Raw genomic sequence first — 20,738 nt, 5'->3', positions numbered from 1 at the left:
TTGCTGATTGATGATTGCTGATTGCTGTTCACTTATTATTATTATTTTGAATACAATTTCTTTCCTGTTCAACGTGTTCTGATTTGGGGATCTTGTCGAGTGTCATCGTATAAGAATACTAAGCAATAGGAATCGCTGGGTCGTTTATATAGCAAAAATACAATTATAGCAGACGACAACTGTTAAACAGTTCCTTTTGTTATTTATCTTCATTGGGTTGTTGTCAAATATCAAAACAACTAGATGACAGGATGGATCTTTTTATGTCGCAGAGTGAAATTCCTAAATACCGAATATTAGGTTCAAACAAATTATTGAGAGATATGAAAGTCCTAGGTCACTCATACACCAACGAAATAAACATATAACTTTTAGCCCAAATAATGTTTAGTCATATCATGCTGTTCTTTGTGCCGTGCAGAAGAATATAGCATTCAATATCATTGTACGATTTCTTCGGCTTTTATGTCAACCTAGGTTTTGTTTGCAGTTGGAGGTATTCAGTTCTCCTAAAGGATGGCTTCCTTGGTTTCCTTTCAGGTAATTTAGACACCATATGTAAACACTGTTAACTTCAGATGCTTGCGGTTATGTCATGACAGCTCAAAACTTTTGGGTTTCTACTGGATATCACATGTTCAAACCCTACACTACATAATTCCTTCCGAGTATCCGAGTAGTATAACTAGCCACTACATTCTCAATGCCGAGTACATTAAATTTTACTCGATAAACGAGTCACTTGGGAGTTATTTGACTGATTATCGTGTATAAAAAAAAGTTTGATGATATATCATTTATATCCATAAGCTCCTGTAAATTAGCTGATCAATTTATTCCTCATACAGATCGGTTTGAAACTCTTTTCAAATGGTTCCACTTATTGAGTAACATCGTTCGGGATTAAATTACACACCATTTATCTCTTATTTTGTGCTCAACTTTTACTGCTCATGTTGTCTCCTTTTTCCCACTTAAGTTGCTTGTTTAAATAAATCTTAGAATTCCGATTTCTTACAAGCAGAAATGAAGGTGTTCTAACCAATCTCTATCACTCCGTTCATCAGCCTCACCGTGTCGATTACAATTTTGCCCATTTTGCTACAGTAGACCAAAATCCAGTGAACGGTGATTCAAGAAAGTTGATGAATATCAATTCAGTTGAAAAATCCTGTTTTCATAAATATGAAAATGAGTTTTCTTTGTTGGAAAATCAAAATCTCCCCACAACAGTTAAAATTTTTGCCTCAGCTACTCCGCTAAACTCTGAAGAATCTTCCGTGGGTATAAAAGAGAACTTACGCGACTATCAATCGAATACTAAGAAATTAATCGTTGAATTGAAGCAGTCAAACGATCAAGTAAATGCTATTTACACAGCTCTACTAATAATTATTGATGTCATAAGTGTGTAACTACTTTTTTATGATTACGTTTGCAATAATTGATTTTAGAAAAAATATTCCAAGCTGAAAAACTCAAACCCCATTACAACAATTAATTATTTTAGGTTGCCATACTTTTCAGTCAAGCAAATTATTTCAAGTGCAACTGGGTTTCTCTATAGCCTTCAAACTACCAAAACTTATTAATCGTTGTTTGATGACGATGTATATGAGTTTATTGTCATATCCAGTATGCCTAAATAGTATCTCCCGTTATATGTCTAGTAGATTTTCCCTATTCCTCAGAATTGTACAAATCGATGGAACTCCTTACATAAAATGAATGGGATGTTCCTTCCAGCTGTAAATATCTTAAACTCTATTATTCTTATTCAAAATAAGTGTAACAATGATCTTAGAGTTAGATTATGATCTGCAGTCTATTAACTTAGCTAATAAACCCTCGACCACTAAGTTGCTCATTGTTCTAGGTGCCCAATTTTTTTGTGATACATCACAAGTTCATAACTTACTACCCCTACCGAATCACATCCCGTTAAGGAATATTACTCACTCCCACAATATATAACCCATAAATTCTTATGTGACTCGCTGTCAATTTGTTGGTTGTCTGCATTTAGATTATCCCACTCTAATTTAAATACCCGAATGTGTGATAGATAGACTCGATAAACCTGATGTATGAGTCTCCAATAAAAATCTTCTACGCATTTAATTCACATAATCACCTGAAAAATGGATTTCAAAAATTAGTTGTCGTGGACACTACACTCCAAAATACAACGTACGAGAAGAAAATCAATCTTTATTTTGAATATTAATTCAAGGTGGTTTTAGTTCAGTCAATTTCAACGCATCTTCATTATTTCTATTCACATGATTATCACTGCATTTTTCCTCCAATAGTTGTCTCACTATAATTTTGTATTCAGGAACATTAACTGAGTTAATAGAACCCTGTAATTAGTAATCATAGGCTTAATGATATAATTAAAGTAACCAAGATATATTATCAACCTTCTTTGGTCACATCCGATAATTACAGACTTTTCGGAACCTTATTTTCTTAACAGAATCCTTCTACATTTCAAGAGTATTAATTGCATATAAATTTTCAAATGTTTGGAGTAGCTTTTTTTATTTATTTATTTCGTTATCTTCAGTGGATTAAGCTCATTTTAGAATGCTCACTGTTCAAATATATGTATCTCCTGTTTTATAGATAAGGAATCTTGAAAAATCCTTATTAGCAAAACAGTCATCAATCAATGAACTTTCTATTGAATTGGAGCGTAAAACAGCTCTTATCAATTCTTTAACAATAGAAGCTTCAACAAAAGATATTCTATTACGTCAGTTAGATTCAACTTTAGGTCGTTTGACAAGAGGTTGGAAAGATAATGAGGCCAAACAAGATCTCGCTATAAAATTAGCTAAAGAATCTGAAAATAGAAAAAGTAAAGAAATAGAAGAACTTAAGAACCAATATCAATCAGTTCGTGCTCAGTAAGTTCTATAATGATTGTCGATACTTAGTTTAAACAAATGGTGATGAAACTTTGTGAAACATAAAATCTAATTAACATCCCCTAGAGAAAATTGTGTGCACATTCTTTTATATTTTCAAAAAAGTTTATTGACCTGTCACACTTTCAAATTCCGTTGATCTTGCAAATATATACACCTCAGTAGGATGATGGTATCTTTTCAAAGCTTTTCTGGTAAACTAAATCCTGTTTCATTTACCATTTATTCTTCTCTCCATGAGGTAAAGTTACGTTCTACATTTGGAAATTGTTTTTAGAAAAGTGGCCAGTTAGTTATTATACTAAAATACTTTGTTTATCTATATTCCATAATCTTTTTATTACGGAAATTCTTATTTGTATTGGATAAACGTAATTTAGGTCTGTTACTCATTGACTTCACCCTTCAACATATGGACTATTAACCTCCTACTATATGATGACATGCAGGTTTCGCCGGTTGTACTTGGTCACGTGGCGTCATTTTTTACGCTATCCAGGTAGAAAGGTGATTTGGAAAATCGTGGAAAAGTTTGTCCGTTTTAAATGGGAACTTAAGTATTTATCGACTGTGTAGTAGAGAAGATCAATTTTTGTATAGTGATTACCAGAGTGAGATATACCAAGCTCGACTACATTTGTGCCATTGAAATGTTTACCTAGTTGTGAAATTTAAGAAAGCACCACGCTTTAGTCCTCCTCTGTGACTGTAAAATCTGACCTCCACAAGCTAAGATCTTTTATTCGACTATCACTAAATCTGTAGGATTGCTTATGCTGAGTGTAAACACATTATAAGTGACAGTGATGTCAAGAAGCATAATTCCAACCAGAGTGACAACCATTTTCCAATATCTAGATAATCTCTTAGTATAAATAAATAAATGTTTTCAGTGACCTGTTTAATTTACACTTTCCTACTTACTAGTACACAGATCACATTTTGATGCCACATTGCTTAGATGAAAACTACATAAAGGTTGTCAATGTATGACTTGGTGTTTTGATATGAAGAGAACTTTACTGGATATGTATCAGTTAATCTATGTTGACTTTTCGATAAGAGTCCTAAGAAACTATACAATCGAGCTTCTAGAGGCTTTATTAAATATAATTTGGAATATAATCTATTGGTGATTCAACAACAGATTTCTTTTGCCTTATATTTCAACCTAAGTGTCAAGCCAACATAAATTACTTTTTATCCTAGTACAAACATGTTATCCTCTAAGTTTACTGCGATCCACATCAGTACAACAACATAAAAAATAAAATATTTAAGAATATTGGTAACAACAGTAGTGGAAACATAAAAGTAAAATGAAACAAGTATGCAGTAACATTATATCCAATCGACTTATCACCCTAACTTAATACTGAAGGCATACTATCAACATTAATTACACAATTATTGTTTCAATCTTTCAATGGTGAAAAACTCTTCCTTTTAAACTATTCGACTTACGCAGTAAGCTTCTTTGTTGTAGTTTGCCATTAGTGATTCAATAATTATTAGTTTACTTTGAAATACAATAGTACAGAAGAAGGTTGTCTCTATCCAAAACGTTTTGTTTTGTAATACTTACTTACTTACGCCTGTTACCCCTCGTCGAGGATCATAGGCCGCTCACCAGCATTCTCCACCCAACTCTGTCCTGGGCCTTCCTTTCCAGTTCTTTCCAGTTAACATTCATCCTTTTCATATCTGCTTCTATTTCCCGGCGTAATGTGTTCTTTGGCCTTCCTCTTTTCCGCTTCCCTTCACCATTCCAAGTTAGGGATTGCCTTGTAATATACATTGGTGATTTCCTAAATGTATGTCCTATTCACTTCCAACATCTTTTCCTAATTTCCTTTTCAGCTGGAAGCTGGTTTGTCCTCTCCCATAGAAGGTTGTTGCTGATAGTATCCGGCCAATAGATATTGAGTATTTTGCGTAGACAACTGTTTATGAATACTTGTACCTTAGTGACGATGGATGTAGTAGTTCTCCACGTTTCAGCTCCGTACAGTAGGACTGTCTTGACGTTCGTATTGAAGATTCTGACTTTGAAATTAGCTGGCAGTTGTTTTGAGTTCCATATGTTCTTTAATTGTAGAAATGCGGTCCTTGCTTTGCAAATCCTCGCCTTTACATCTGCATCCGATCCTCCTTGTTTGTAATACACGTTGATTTTAAAACCTAAACATTAAATTGGTAAAACTGATTTACTCAGTTTTATTATTATTATTATTGAACAGAATTTGCCAATATTCATAGAAGCGTTTTCGTATCTATTCTATGAACAATAACTACAACAAAACGCTTTTTTTCGTTGCCTTTAAATATCTTATTTATTGTTAAAAAAAGTTATAATGGACACAGTTCCATAAAAATATATAAATACTGATTCATTTTTTATACATATATATGATAATACAGAATTTCACGGTCATTTGTTTACGTTTTAACCAGTATCTTGGATACATTTTATGTTTACACACGTAACTAACTGGCTAAATAAAATGAAAAGCGTTGAGTACTCACTTTAGCAATAGTTTAAATATCTTATTGGTAGATTACTTTTTGTCAGAAATAATTGTTTATGTTTTATCTTTATTGACCTTTGGGGGTGAAATAATGAAGAATTAAACTACCCTTAAATTGAATTTATTATTAAAAAATTCTAGAGATTCGATTTAAATAACTATGGAAAGTTCACCCTGCCATATATTTGATTGAAATATTTTAGTTCCTATAATAATTTACTTGAAAAATACATCAACACTCGTGTGACAGATACTGACTGAAAGCTATACAATTATGTAATGAACCAATACTTAAACGTAGGTAAGAATAATTTTTAGGATTAATACAATGAAACGCTAGGTGTATGGAGGTAGTTAGCTGGAAATTCATCTTGTCCTAAGTGTTGTGCTAGTCGGCACTCATCAGCAATGCGCACTTGTGATCTTTTCGGAACTGATACTCCTTGTGAGATTCGAAAGTAGGTCACTTAGTTTCACAGTGTGAGACATCGATAAACTGAAGGACTAGACCAATGTAACATTGGCGACGACTTAGTAACCAGTCAGTTGTGAATAGAAATTCTTTATTAGTGAAGCCCGATTTCTAAAATCAGAATTGTAGAACCTCTTGTTATATTGAAGACTTTGTTGGACAAGACTTTTAAAACTATTCAGCATGTCTAGAGGGGTTAACCAACGATAGTCTAAAAGTACTTTCAATATTAAGCTGTCACGTACTGGTAATTAATCACTGTTTTCAATGATTCATAATAATAATGATAGTACGCAATATTCTCGATATCTTTTGTATTCAGATGGGATGAAGAGCTTAATTCAATAAAAGCAGAGCATCGTTTGGAGAAAATATCCTTAGAGGAACAATTATCTCAAATGAATAGTAAATGTAAAGAATTAGAAGGATACAATACAGATTCTTATCGAACTATAGAAGAGTTAAAATGTAAAATTAAAAATTATGAACAAAATTTACAAGAATATCATACAAAATTAATAGAACAACAAAATGGATCAAATTTAATTATTAAAAAATGTGCCAAATTAAAAGAACACTGGCAAAATCAATTAAAACACTATAAAGATTCTATGAGAAAAACTTTAGAAACAAAAAAAGATGAAATATACAAGCTAAAAGAAGAAATCTCTGAAGTAGCTAAAAAATATGAATTAGAATTTCAAGATTATCAAAAACAAATTGATTTAGCTGCAGAAGTATGTATTTATATACAATTGTTAAACACATCATTTTCATCGTTGAAAGCTTGAGTCAATTGAAGCTAGACCACCATGGAAAACCTGGAAGCACTGGATGGCCGTTTCTTCCTATTATGGGACTCCTCAGCAGTGCGCATCCGCGATCCCGCACTCGCGACATTCGAACCCAGAACCTACCAGTCTCGCGCCAGAGCACTTAACCGACAGACCACTGAGCCGGCATCCAACGGTGTTAATGTCCAACTTCAATACATTATTGTTTATGACGAAAATCAGATAAATTCGCATGATATACTTAATCTTGATTTCCAGTATTCCTTATTAATCCATCTCGTTTTTTGAAGCATATTCTCAATAGTCATTCTTTCTCGTTAACATTGCTACTACATTATTTCGAGGCCTTATGCTATTGATCTTGTTAGTTTAATTACGTTGTGCTAATCTGGTGTGAGAACTTGAGCCGTCGCGCATCTATGCCAGGCTCTATGCTACTGGTGAACTAACTTTAGATTTTGATATAATAAGAAGTATTAATTTAGTAGTTAAGACAATATTGTAAACTGGAACAACACGTATAAGTAAGCAATATTGTTTTCAACTAAAATCATCAGGCTTAACTCTAATATACTGTAATATTCATATGCATATAGGAAAATATTCAACTAACCAAGGCATTTTTTGAGTCATTGATAACAACAAAACAGGTTACATAACTAAATATAATCATTAATTCATAAACTGCCTTGACTGATTTACTATTTCCCTATATGCATATAAATGTTACTGTAAATCACAGTAAAGCCTGACGATGATTTAATTGAAGAAGATATTGTCCACTTACATTTGCCGTTCTAATCTCCGAATGACAGAGGAAAATTATTTGGTTATTGTTATTCCTCAATTTTAGAAAAATGCAACCTATGCTCTAGGACATGAATTTCTTTCTACATTAAAGCAGTTTCCTAGTATAAATAGAGCGACCGGCCTTAAAGCAAATGAGTCATATTGGCAAAACTTAGTCTAATACCTTCGGTTTCGATCAAGCGGGTAGTTTGCAATCGATTAATTACTGAGGGGTGACCAGTGTCTTGTTTTTTTGGTCCTTTGATGCTGATTGGGTTTCATCAATTAAGTTGCAGTGTGACACTAGTCTGTGCTACTCAACATTGGGCGCCATATGCCGAGATGTTAGATGGTTGTAGACAGTTGACAGGAAACTGTCCTTCATCTGTGTGTAGAGTTGGTTGGCACTCATCACTAGGGAGTGCCCGGAGTCTTGAGGAAATTGATTATATCTGTGGGATTCTAGCCCGTGTCACCCATTCCCACAGTCTGAGGCATTATCATCGAGCTATTTGAGATACCAGTGGGTGTTATCACTAGGCCTCATACAAAAAGTGACCTTAGGTTGCGTCCATGAAACCTGCACTTGGTATATAAGTTTATACTGAACCAATGAAATGCATCAACGATTATATTAATCAAAACAAACGTTCAGTAATTTACTGATTTGAATTATAAGATACTTGTTACCATTAAAAAATAATCAAATTGATTTGTGGACTCTTGAAATGTGCTGATGAGTTATAAAATGAACTCCTGACCCAAATGTAGCATATAACCTCATCTTTAGTAATAGTTAGACAACACTTACAGGTAAAGTCGTGCAGTAAAAACTTCTCACCTGATAAAAGAATCTTATTAACTTTATTTTCTGCCCAATATACTTCTAAACCCATTCACAAACCTCAGCATGTAGTGTGCTTGACGTCTGACACAATGTCGTATAAATGATTTCCCGAACTCAACCTCTTTATTTATATTGAGTGATAGTCAAGAACTGTAAGACTCAAAGCATTAACTTAAGGTTCGAGAATGAAGCCGTTCTGTTGAAGGTAATGAGGTGTTTTCCCAAGATAATCAGCACCTGAAGTCATTCTGCCTTCTCATGACGGAATGGAGGTGTTCAAACCTTGGTTGAAAACCTTTCGATGTTGCATCACTCTTGGAGTGTATAATATTAATTGTTTTCTCCAATTGTAATCCTTCCTTTTTCACTTAACATATATTTCTTATACTTTGATCACAGCAAAGAATTCGAGAACAACTACTAGCGTATGAACAAAAAATTCAAGAAAATGCTACACAAGTTGAAGAAACTCTACGTAACAAGTTACGAGAAGCGTCAGATCGTTATAGACAAGATCTTGATCAATTACGATTGAATGCTGAGACGGAATTATCACGACAAATGTCTGAAACCGAACATCGTATTGAAGTTGAACGTAAACGTGTACAAACTGCAGAGAAGCAGTGTGAACATTGGCGTATCAGAACAAGAGAAGCTGAAGAAGCAAGGTCTGCATTAGCTCTTCAGATAAATGAATTGTTACAAGCCCGCTGTACTGAAGCGATGCAAGTAATTAAAACAAATAACTTTTTCTACTTGTAGGTAGTATTTGTCATAGATTAGTCACATTAAGGATACTATTGGTCTACGAAGAATACTAACTACAAATTAAACCCCTTCAAATAAAAGAGATCCGTATGTAAAAGAAACAGCTGTTTAATCCTCCTTGGTTTTAATGGTACCTCCAATAGAATGAATCTGTAACAAACATTATTAACTAATTAAATCGTTCCCCATAAAAGCCCCTTTAATAATTAATATTGCCACACTATCGATTATAGTAAATTTACACTTAAAAGTAAACTATACAAATCTGGACGTAATTCCATCTAACTCGTCCTAATCACTGATTGTACTAGTCTATAAGAAAGGACAAAAGTCCTCCTGTGACAATCACAAAGGGATCAGTTTGACTAATATAGTGTCTAAAATATTAACTTCAAAAATACTTCGACGCCTAAGCAAAGCTCGTGAAGAGCAGACTAGAGAAAACCAGGCTGGTTTTCCACCTGGATATGGTTGTATAGACCAGATATTCACACTACGTCAGGTCCTAGAACATAGATACACATTCAGACACCCCACAATAGTATTATTTCTTGACCTTAAGGCGGTATTTGACTCCGTTGGTCGTGAGATTCTATGGCAGTGTTTGTCACTGAAAGGAGTACCAGAGAAGTACATTAACCTCATAAAGCCTCTCTACTCGAACACAACTGGTCGAGTTAGAGCCTATGGCGAACTGTCATCAGAATTGATTACCTCAAGTGGTGTTCGTCAGGGTTGTTCACTCTCCCCATTCTTGTTTAACTTTGTCATTGACATACTTTTGGAGATAACACTTTCATCAGCTAAACCTCCAGGAGTTGAACTTTCACCGGGAGGCTCACTTGTTGACTTAGAATACGCCGACGACATAGTTTTCCTTGGTGAGGACGCTGGCAACATGCAGAGTCTTCTGACCACTATAAGCAACAATGCAGGCATGTTCGGGATGCCATTCTCTCCCTCAAAGTGCAAAATGTTACTTCAGGATTGGGTTGCAGCGACACCTGAACTAATGATAGAGAGTGAAGTAGTTGAGCGTGTTGACTGCTTCATTTATCTTGGGAGTCTCATCAGCCCATGTGGTCTGGTGTGTGACGAAATCTCAGCACGGATAGAGAAGGCTCGTCTAGCTTCCGCCAACTTGCGTCATTTATGGCGTAGGCGAGATATCCTTCTAGCAACCAAAGAACGGTTTTATTGTGCAGCAGTTCGTTACGTCCTACTTTATGGCAGTGAAACATGGTCGATAAGAGTAGAGTATATTCGTAGGCTACTAGTATTTGATCACAGGTGTCTTCGACGCATTGCTCGTATATCCTGGTACCACCAGGTAAGTAATGCAGTTGTTAGGAAACGGGTACTAGGTAAGGATGGCAAATCGATTGATGAAGTGGTGAAACTTCATCAGTTGAGATGGCTGGGACACGTGTTACATATGTCCAACCACCGACTGCCCCGACGTGCAATGCTTTATGGTGTAGGAGTAGGTTGGAAGAAATCTAGCGGCGATCAGACCAGAACGTGACACAAATCCATGAAGTCACTGACAAGTGGACTGTGCCATGTTGGTAGGTGTAGACTACCTGGTTGGGATCCGCGAGATAATGGCAATCGATGGTTAGAGACCTTGAATGACATGGCCCAAAATCGTTTGCAATGGCGAAGGTGCATACACACTTTGTGTTCTACCAAATTCTAATCCTCTGAATTCTTCATGTCTCTATCTTTTTCTCTTTCCAAATTTATTTCACTGTATAATACTCCTTCAGTAACTTCTTCAAACCCTAATCTTTTACACTAATGCTTATACTCTTACTACTTCTACCACTACGGGATTTGAATCGACAACTGCATCTTTGTGTTAATGTGGTATGGCAACTCGAACTGATGTACGTACGTACGAAGTTCTACATTGTGACTGACTGACTGATTGAACAGTCAGTTTAGCTCGTGTGTTTATTCATCTTTTTGCCCATTGGCACTGTTGTATGCACAATAATTCTTAGGTTGCATCATGCTATGAAATGTTTCACCGGTTATCTGTATATTAGACATAATTTCGTTCGTTACGATATGGAATAGCCTTTTAATCTGCCGTAACCTGCCTAATAAACATACTACGCTTTGTTGGTGGATAATGATCAAGTAAATCAGCGCAAAAACAGTACTAAGGAGCTAGAAATTCTTAGGAGATTTCATGAAATTCGCTTGACCGTTAAGTTGATATATGAGGGAGAACATGAAGGTAAAATATTCTACTTACCTTTTCTGCTTACAAAGAATGCCGGCGAATCAATAAGAAGGAGCGTGGATAAAAGGAACACTTGGAAATAAAAATACACACACTGCAATGGACGAAGACTTGGGTAGGGTAAAAGGATTTAATGTATTATGTAACGTCACACACTGCATTTGTAAAATATGAAAACAGTTTTGAAAGCACCATTTGCACATCTCCGTTGACTTTTCTCTTACAAGCTCCGTCTTTTTTCCTCTTGTTAGTTGAACTGCTTTAACTTCTCTCTTCTCCTCATATCCGACTTCCAGTTATCAATACATACTTCTTATGTCTATCCGTATAAATAGCACACAACACTTTCTTAACTTTACTCGTATGGAATGTAAAGGAAATCCGATAAATAATCTTAATTACAGAATAATTGTCATAGGCTTTGTGAATACTACTGAGTTGAATATTTTAAGTAATATACTTAGGTGGAATGGATACCGTAAAAAGTTTACAATCAGACAGATAGCCACAGAATAAAGTTATAGGATGTTCAAACAATTAATAATACATTAATTTTTATAGACCTACATTTCAAAGATGACGAACCCAGTGGAATCAGCTTAAAGAATATTCAAAGCAGAAAAACTACGACATTTTCTGCGCATTCAATAGTGACTTCAGGATTGAAATATAGATTACTTACACCAGTTATCTTATTTTATATCTGTAATGTTAGCTGCTCTTGTCGATCAGTTTATGTTTAGTGATGTGCAACTAGTTTATTTTACCGTATTCCAGAACATTTTCCAGGATGATTGATTGACAGTGTGGTTAGTCTCTGATATTAAGAGTTTTTTGTTTCGTACTGGGAAAAAATCATGAAGAAAGGTTATGAATCTAATCTGAAATGGCAAGTCTATAAATACCAGTAAGTTAAGGAGATACGGGGATATGCATGTATCAAAATACAAATAAGAATGACTATAACAGTGGAACTCCAAATAAACTTAAGAGTAATCATAGTCAGTAAAGTTCGTCGATAAGTGCTCAGAGCATATTCAACACAAACACTTTATCTTTTCTTCCCAATAAACAGTCTTCCCTTTCCCAAATTACGTAAATATTAACATGCTTGAAGCATAGAATCTTTATTTGTTTTCGTTTTATCTAAGAATGACGTTTCGGTCCTCATGCACTGATTGAGTGTACAGTTATGTCATGTGTTATTAGGATTATGAGTTAGAAAGGTCAATTCAGTATTTAATATTGTTCTACAACTCAAGTGATTGATGTAGTAGTGTGTCTACTACTCTCAGCTCAATCTAGATTTATTTAACATGTAAATTCTATTTCAGTTTAGCATGAATAAAAACAATTTCATTACTATGCAGCGCTAAACTGATAGTCATGAATCCCTTCATTTACCAAAATCGTACTGCTGTAAAATGTTTTTAAATTTTACACAACATACCCTGCCAATAATGTGATTGCGCCCTCTGAAATCTTTTTTACAAAATACTGAAAAAATATGCATTTGTAATAACCTGATTTTGACAACTGAAGCATTGTGACTACCTATTACGACCATTTTCTTAATCTCCGATATCTCACTATCCTTATAAATACTTATAAAATGCATCGTGAAACAAGTATGGAACAGGTCATCCTCAGCTTATTTGGAAAAATCCTGTCCCGACACAGATTCTTCATTTTCAGTCATTGCTGCAGTACGGATTAACAAATGAATCTATGCCTATTTGCTGCATAATTTAAATTTATTGTAATAATTCCATATATATTTATAAATAAAAATTTGTTTTCCACTCTCTATGTAGATGCTTCGATCTAGTTCAACCACTACACTCCTAAATATTCCTACTACTCATGGTTTTCTGGGCAATAATATTGGTTCAAATATACTAACTGATTTTGACGCAAGTGATAATAATCTGAATAAGGAAAGTGCAAAAGATAGTAATAAATCAGAAGTAGAACAAGAACAGGATCTAAGTATATCGACAATGCATACATTTGAAACTCAAATTCTGTCACATATTGATTTGAATGGACAAGATGATATGGGCAATGCTAACATATTGGATAATCAACAAATATGAATCTAAATATTAATCTTAACTGGTTTTATCTGTGATGTACTCGTTACATAATTTATTACTATTGTGCATATCAGTAACATAACACTTTGTTTTAACATTTATGTAATACTTCTGCCAGTTAGACCGGTGTTATTTCGATTAATTTTAAATAAATGTGGATTAGAAAACTTCTGTGTATCGTTAGATGCCGATAAGAATAATTTGTGAATCATCTTTCAGTCAAATTAACTCATTCTTCCAAAACTGACTCAACACAAATGTATGTTAAATATTTTGCTATTTTGTAATAATTATATAGTTTCAAATCGAATACCCAAAGGTAGTGAAACAAGTATGGAACAGGTCATCTTCAGCTTATTTGGAAAAATCCTGTCTCGACACAGATTCTTCATTTTTAGTCATTGCTGCAGTACTCAAAACTCATCCTGTTAAACAAGAATACACTAAATTAATCTAATTGGTAATTAAGGCAGATAACCTTTCAATATAGTTATTATTGTTAGTTACATTTCATTTTCTGGTAGGATTGTAGTGAATCAGAAATCAGGTGGGGATAACCAATTTATCGTTTAATACAAAATTATATAGTGTCTTTGTAAAATATGAAAACCATACATTAGATACATCATTCGCACATCTTCCATCAATTATCTCTAACAAACCCTATCGTTCCTTTATTGCCGTTGTTATTTTGATTGCATTAGGTTTTCTCTTCTCTTAATTTCAATCCACTCGGTCTTCTGCTCGCAGGTATTCAACTTACGATTGGTGCTACGTACTACTATATCTGTCAACATAAGTAGCATACACCACAGGATTGGCACTTGAAATAAAATTAAAAATCTTGATGACAGTGAAAAAACTAACATGAGTTCTGGTGACTTTTCCTTTTTAAAACAACTAGTCCCTTTGATAAATTTCGATAATGCAATGAGAAGACGAAGTTTATCAGAATTATGTGATATATTAGCGCAATACATTTCGAACAATCTGATCACACATATACTTGTTAAGACATTTTTATATGAAAATTAAAAGGTCAACTAGACAGGTTAAGGTAAGAAAATAAACAAAGTACACAAAAACAATGTGATGACTACTCTGGATAATAAATAAGCATTACCAGGGTAGGTTAAGGGTAAGAACAAATTGTTTTTGAACACATAAAGGGGGTTTCAATTTCCGTATAGCCGAGGCTTCAATAAACCTAAGTATGCGTCTTTGAAGGCTTTTGTACAACACTACAAACGCTGATATGATGTCAACCTTATGACCAGTTTCAATTAAATGTTTCGCAATGGAGGAAGATGTTTGTCCATCCTGTGATCTTATTTGACCATTCGAATTCATTTGGTTCTGTAGCCATTTAGGTATGTGTTCCGCCACCCTTATTTGCAAATCACGATTGCTCCTCCCTATGTACGTGTTTCCACACATACATGTAAATTGGTATACACAATGGGATGTGACACAATCGCTTATGTGCTGTCTAGGTTTTTGGTGAAACATCGACCTTGTCTTTTCAATGATGACAAGTTGAGCTGCATAGAATGTCCTGTTTATGGCTAATTTTAGTCTCCGTCTCAACATGAGACTATTTGAGTCACTCCTGAATGGTAATGTAATATAAACTCGCTTTTTGAGTGCCAGAAGCGTCATAGGTCTAATCGTATTGCAACCCTTCCAGCGGTTTATGAACTTAAATGAATAACTATTATTCATTAACGTATTAGTTAAAAGCTTCGTTTCTACTTCAATAGTATCACTAGTACAAATACGATTGATTCTATTGAATAAGCCCTTAATTAAACCACGTTTGTAATGAATTGGGCAGTGACTATGGAAATTAAGGTATTGCCCCGTCCATGTCGGCTTTCTATATATAGAACGTTGGATGGAACCATCTTCTCTCCTACTGATCAGTATATCTAGAAAAGGAAGTTTGTTATTCTTCTCTTCTTCACACGTAAGGGAAATATGCTTCTGACTTGTATTGAGTTCTTTTAACAAGCGGTTCACGTCTTCACATTTATCCCCTATGATTATGATATCATCAACGTATCGTCTATACAGACACATCTTTTGGATTGAGTTTTCAGCTAAATTTTCAACATACCCCATGAACACATCCGCCAGCAACGGTCCTAAAGGACTACCCATAGCTACGCCATCAATTTGTCGAAAGTGCTCACCTTGAAATGTGAATTTTACATTGTCAGTGCACAATAATAATAGATCTTTAAGAGTTTCAACAGGAAATGGCAATGGAAGATTATTAAGTGAAATATAGTCACATAAAATATCAATAGTTTTTCTCAGGGGTACATTTGTAAATAAAGTGTTCACATCAAAAGAACATATTGTCTTTGTTTTTATATTCATATCCTTTAAGTATTTAATTAAATCAAATGAGTCAATCAAGGAATACTTACAAAATTGATGTCGGATAGGATTTAATACTTTTGTAAGCCATTTCGCAAGTTTGTGTGTAGGTGACCGACACATTGATAGAATTGGACGTAAAGGGATATTAGGCTTATGTATTTTTGGCAATCCATATAAATGAGGATACACCGAACCCATAGGTTTTAATAAATGAAACTCATCCTTGTTAATAGCGTTCATGTTTAACAATTTTGTTAGATTCGAGTTTACTTTCTTTTCTAATTTATGTAGTCCATCAGAGTCAACATCAGCCATGAATTTGCTCTTATCACTGAGAATCAATTCCATTTTATTTATGTAATCGGACTTATTCATAATTACAACACCAGATCCTTTATCGGGTTTAAGCATAATAATATCGACATTGTTTCGCAATTCTTTTAAGGATTTGAAGTGCTGAGAAGTTAGTATGCTTCTCTGCTTCGGTCCAAAGGAGTGAAATTGATACCCTTAACCTACCCTGGTAATGCTTATTTATTATCCAGAGTAGTCATCACATTGTTTTTGTGTACTTTGTTTATTTTCTTACCTTAACCTGTCTAGTTGACTTTTCCTTTGTTTGCTAGGAAATTGTTTCTATCTGTTTTAATTAGATATGTGTCGTATGTAAACAGGGTTAATATCATGTTTCAAAGTGATTAAATTTTGAACAGCAGAATAACTATTCTCTTCTGTCCAATAAATATGTGAATTCAGGTCATTAAAGCTACTTCACAAAATTTAGGACACATCATTTTCATCTCCTATGGACCGCCATCCATTTGCGATATATACCTGTCGCATTTCCATCGTTAGAAAACGTTCCTGGATGTCTTCAGAAGTCAGGCTTGTCAACCACCTCATCAATTCACAAACTTTTCGCAGCCCCAAAAGTTTTACCAAAATCAAGTGAATAGACAATTTTCCTAAATTCAGTCCATCAAAAATCACTTAAACAGTGAATCGGCTTTCAGAAGGAACAGTAAATCACACTTGTTCTATCTTTTTATCTGCTAAGAGGTCGACGGTCATCCTGGTCTTGATCATCCCTATAGTCTTCATGGACCGCACCGAAACCTATGATTCAATTGAACGAAGCCGTTTTCTCCAAGCTATTACCTTCGTAAATAGGTCTCGACATTTTATAGATTTTCTGGTTGTCCGAAGTTTCACTAACAACTTCAGTAACTCGGTTTCCGTATTTATAAGATAGACCACGGGCTCCATCAGATAAAATTCATGTATACTTAACATGAAAAGCAGTAAATCCCTTGTTATCTGTATTAACTTGCATCTTCATGTGTTAAAACAACACCAAAAGTTGTACCTTGTCTTGAAAGAGAAAATTTTACATTTTATAAATATCCGAAGTACTGAGAGTCTAATTTTTTTATTCCTATGATAATCAGAAGTATTCGAATTGTAGTATAAACTAGTAATCCCAGGAATAACGCAATTTAATCAAGAAGTATTAGATGAGCCCGAACGAATGTATTGTATTTGGAATTCAAAATTACAACAGTCATCAATACAAAGAAGTCATTGTTTCATTTAAACATCACATCCGCCACAGCTCGAATTGGAGTGTAAGTGTATCTGTCCGACGGTTTATTGGATGTAGACTCTGTATTATCTAGAATGCACTCGTAAGTATTAGAATTAACAACCGAAATTGGAACAGACTCACCTGGGTTCTGGAATTGTATACAATCAGCATGTCGGTTGTGTAGTGAAACCATTGATATTTAGAATTTGCATCATAGACTTTCCAACAATATCCTCCCCCACGAAATAATGTTGGGTCCTTACGTCGCAATGTTTTACCAATATGACGTTCCCAATTTGCTTTATCTTCTCAAATCTCACTCATCGACTACTGTATGTGAGTATTTGGGGATAAACACTGATATATAATTTGAGGTATTCCATCATGTGACTTTGACTTGAATAAAAATTATGATACACATTCTTTTTGTTATTCATATTAGAATACACAGATAGATATGCATTGATATATGTAATTAACACATGTGATTCAATTAGGCTTGATTCACCTGCGAAACAATCTAATAGAAAACATTCATCTGCCTCATATTCATTAGGACAATCTTGGACTTGATTTGGATTCTCTGTCTGTGCAAACTTCACTTCTGGGCAAATTGGTTCTCTGATTATTTCGGTAAATTTTGCTATCCCCTCTGATTCATCATACCCCTGACTAGGGATTCTATTCAACATACATTGTTCGTGAGAGTATCCAATATCTGATACAATAACATCAGAAATATGACTAGAATTTGACTCATTCGGAACATATTTTTCACATTCATTAGGAATATCATTAGAGATAAATTGATTGTGAGGACCACTGACACTTGATATGATATCAGAATTCGATTTCTCTGAAATATTTTCCTCAAATTGATTAAGAGTTTCATTAGAGAATAATGGATCATCAGGGAATTCAGCATCTACAATGAATGAATTTGGTTTTTGATCATGATTTGACTCATTTAACATTCTATTCTCAGAGTTGTAAGAAATTCCGTCAGAAGTATGTGAATTATTACGACAAACCATATCTGGTTCAATGACATGAGAGATCCGATAAGTTTGTTGGTTAAAAATTTTTGTCTCACAATGATTCTGAGTTTCATTCAACTCTGGACTGCTATGTGACGTTACAACACTTCTAGATAAAGATAACTGATCATTAGAAGCATCCATCTTAGCATTAATTTCAGCAAAATAAAACATGCTATTACAAACTGACTGAATGTGTCCAGTTTCACCACAGTTAAAGCATTTAGAATTACGAAATACACATGAATTACATGGGTGAAACTTGCCACAGAACATGCATTTACTAAACTCGTGTTCATCTTCATGGACTGTTTCACAGCTCAATGAAGTATTATCTGAATAACTTTGATTACGCATCGAACTGCGACGACTTAGTAAAGTAGTGGAATTTCTGATCTTCTGTTGAGTCATTTTATCGAATTTTTCTCTCTTACCGCATTCAGAATTTGTATACTTTACGTGACCCAACGGTAGTTGCTTGAGAGTTGCATAGGGGAGTGAAATCGGTTTGTCTGGAAGTGCCAAAGTCTTTATAAGGCTGTATGCTTCTTTTCCAATGAATGTAAGGAAATGGGATACAATATTAAAATCTTCATCGTCTTCCTTGGTCATAGCCTAGATTTCGAACCTCTCCATGTACTCCTCAAAAGCACTAAAACCTAAATTTATATCCAACCGTTCCATCACAGGCTGAATCACGACGCCGATATGATAATCAGAAGTATTCGAATTGTAGTATAAACTAGTAATCCCAGAAATAACGCAATTTAATCAAGAAGTATTAGATGAGCTCGAACGAATGTATTGTATTTGGAATTCAAAATTACAACAGTCATCAATACAAAGAAGTCATTGTTTTATTTAAACATCACAATTCCCTAATTTGATGGATTAACAAATAATCCGTACTACACGAACTACTACAACTTTACTTTGAAACATAAGACAGTATGTCTTCTGATATCAATAATAATCAATTTACACGTTGTACTTATTATATTGTCATCTTTCTTGAAGCTTAATTCAACAATAAACATCCATACCAGTAAATATAATCAATAAATTAATATTAATTAAATAAATATAAGATATTATTTTATATACCGATAATACAAAGGTTTGTATAAATCAGGTTGATTTTTGAAAATACCTAGACCTCGCTTGCTATTATTATGAAGAATTTGCAAGGATGTTGAGAAATATATGCTAACCAGACTGGATCAACATGGCCTAAAAGAGCTAAAGAGAAAAGAAGATACCTAGATCAGAAGTAAATCAGATAGACGTAAAGGGTTAGTTTCATTGAATAAAACGGAACACACATATAAAATTAATTTTATACTTAGGAATCCTACGAAAGAAAAAAAGTAGTGACAAAATAAAAGAGGAAACGCAGATAAATGATCAATTTTCTTAGAGAGTTGGAACGAAAGGGGACAAATTTATCAAATTTCGATTATTCACTTAAACCTACTTCATCAAACTCACTATAACCCTATAGTCTACCTAAACTTCACAAATTCGGACTTCCTTCTCATCGTTTTAGATATGTACGATTCTCCATATCACAAAATTGCAGTGGCAAGTTCGAACCTCAGCATAAATCAGCCGAAAATAAAAGCCCCAAAGATGTTCTGGATTTTATTTGCAAAGATTTGAACATTATCTGAAAGCATAATCTCTCTAAATATATTTTTATTTGCCAATGTTCCATTAATCGATTTCATATGCAGATAAGTGTCAAGAAAGCAAATCAACGTTGGAATCCCTGAGGATATTCGTGAAGAATTACTCCCAAGATGTACACTGAGGATCTCGATTTTCCTCCGACCAAATTTGTTATCATCAAATTGTTGTATTAGCTGTGACCTCATATTTAGGCCCAATCTTAGCTTTTTTCTAGCCAAATTAGAAAATAGACTTTTCAAGGGAGTAATGGGGAAATTAAATTTATACTGGCATTATATTAACGATGCATTCATCGTCATCGATCATAATATCAATAAAGAGAACTCAAAAGTCGGTCTGACAGTGTACACTTGGCAATTACGTTCACTTGTGTAATATTTAATTGCATTTGTTCAACATGTCATTAAAAAGACGGCAAGTCGAGTCGATAAGTGTGTGTAAAAAGTTCTGTATCTCACTACACAAACCTCTTTAGTTTCATACCTATTTACTACAAAAAAACCTGGTTAGATGTCTTACAGTCAAACGATAAAAAATCTGGTCATATAACGCTTTAGGGCAGTT

General features: G+C 34.2%; 1 protein-coding gene across 1 annotated transcript; it reads left to right on the top strand.

Annotated features, from left to right (window-relative positions):
* Window positions 1-516: 516 nt before the first annotated feature.
* On the top strand, window positions 517-13,478 carry Smp_155840 (putative cellular myosin heavy chain; the record flags this gene model as incomplete). The annotated part of the gene is made up of 6 exons (XM_018797126.1): window positions 517-540; window positions 1,068-1,361; window positions 2,629-2,912; window positions 6,256-6,670; window positions 8,763-9,092; window positions 13,197-13,478. 6 exons carry the CDS (start codon window positions 517-519, stop codon window positions 13,476-13,478), a joined length of 1,629 nt encoding a protein of 542 aa, XP_018652199.1.
* Between the last annotated feature and the right edge of the window lie 7,260 nt (window positions 13,479-20,738).

Source organism: Schistosoma mansoni, chromosome 4, assembly GCF_000237925.1.
Source record: "Schistosoma mansoni strain Puerto Rico chromosome 4, complete genome".
Taxonomy (NCBI): domain Eukaryota; kingdom Metazoa; phylum Platyhelminthes; class Trematoda; order Strigeidida; family Schistosomatidae; genus Schistosoma; species Schistosoma mansoni.
This window is presented reverse-complemented; position numbering and strand designations above follow the sequence as displayed.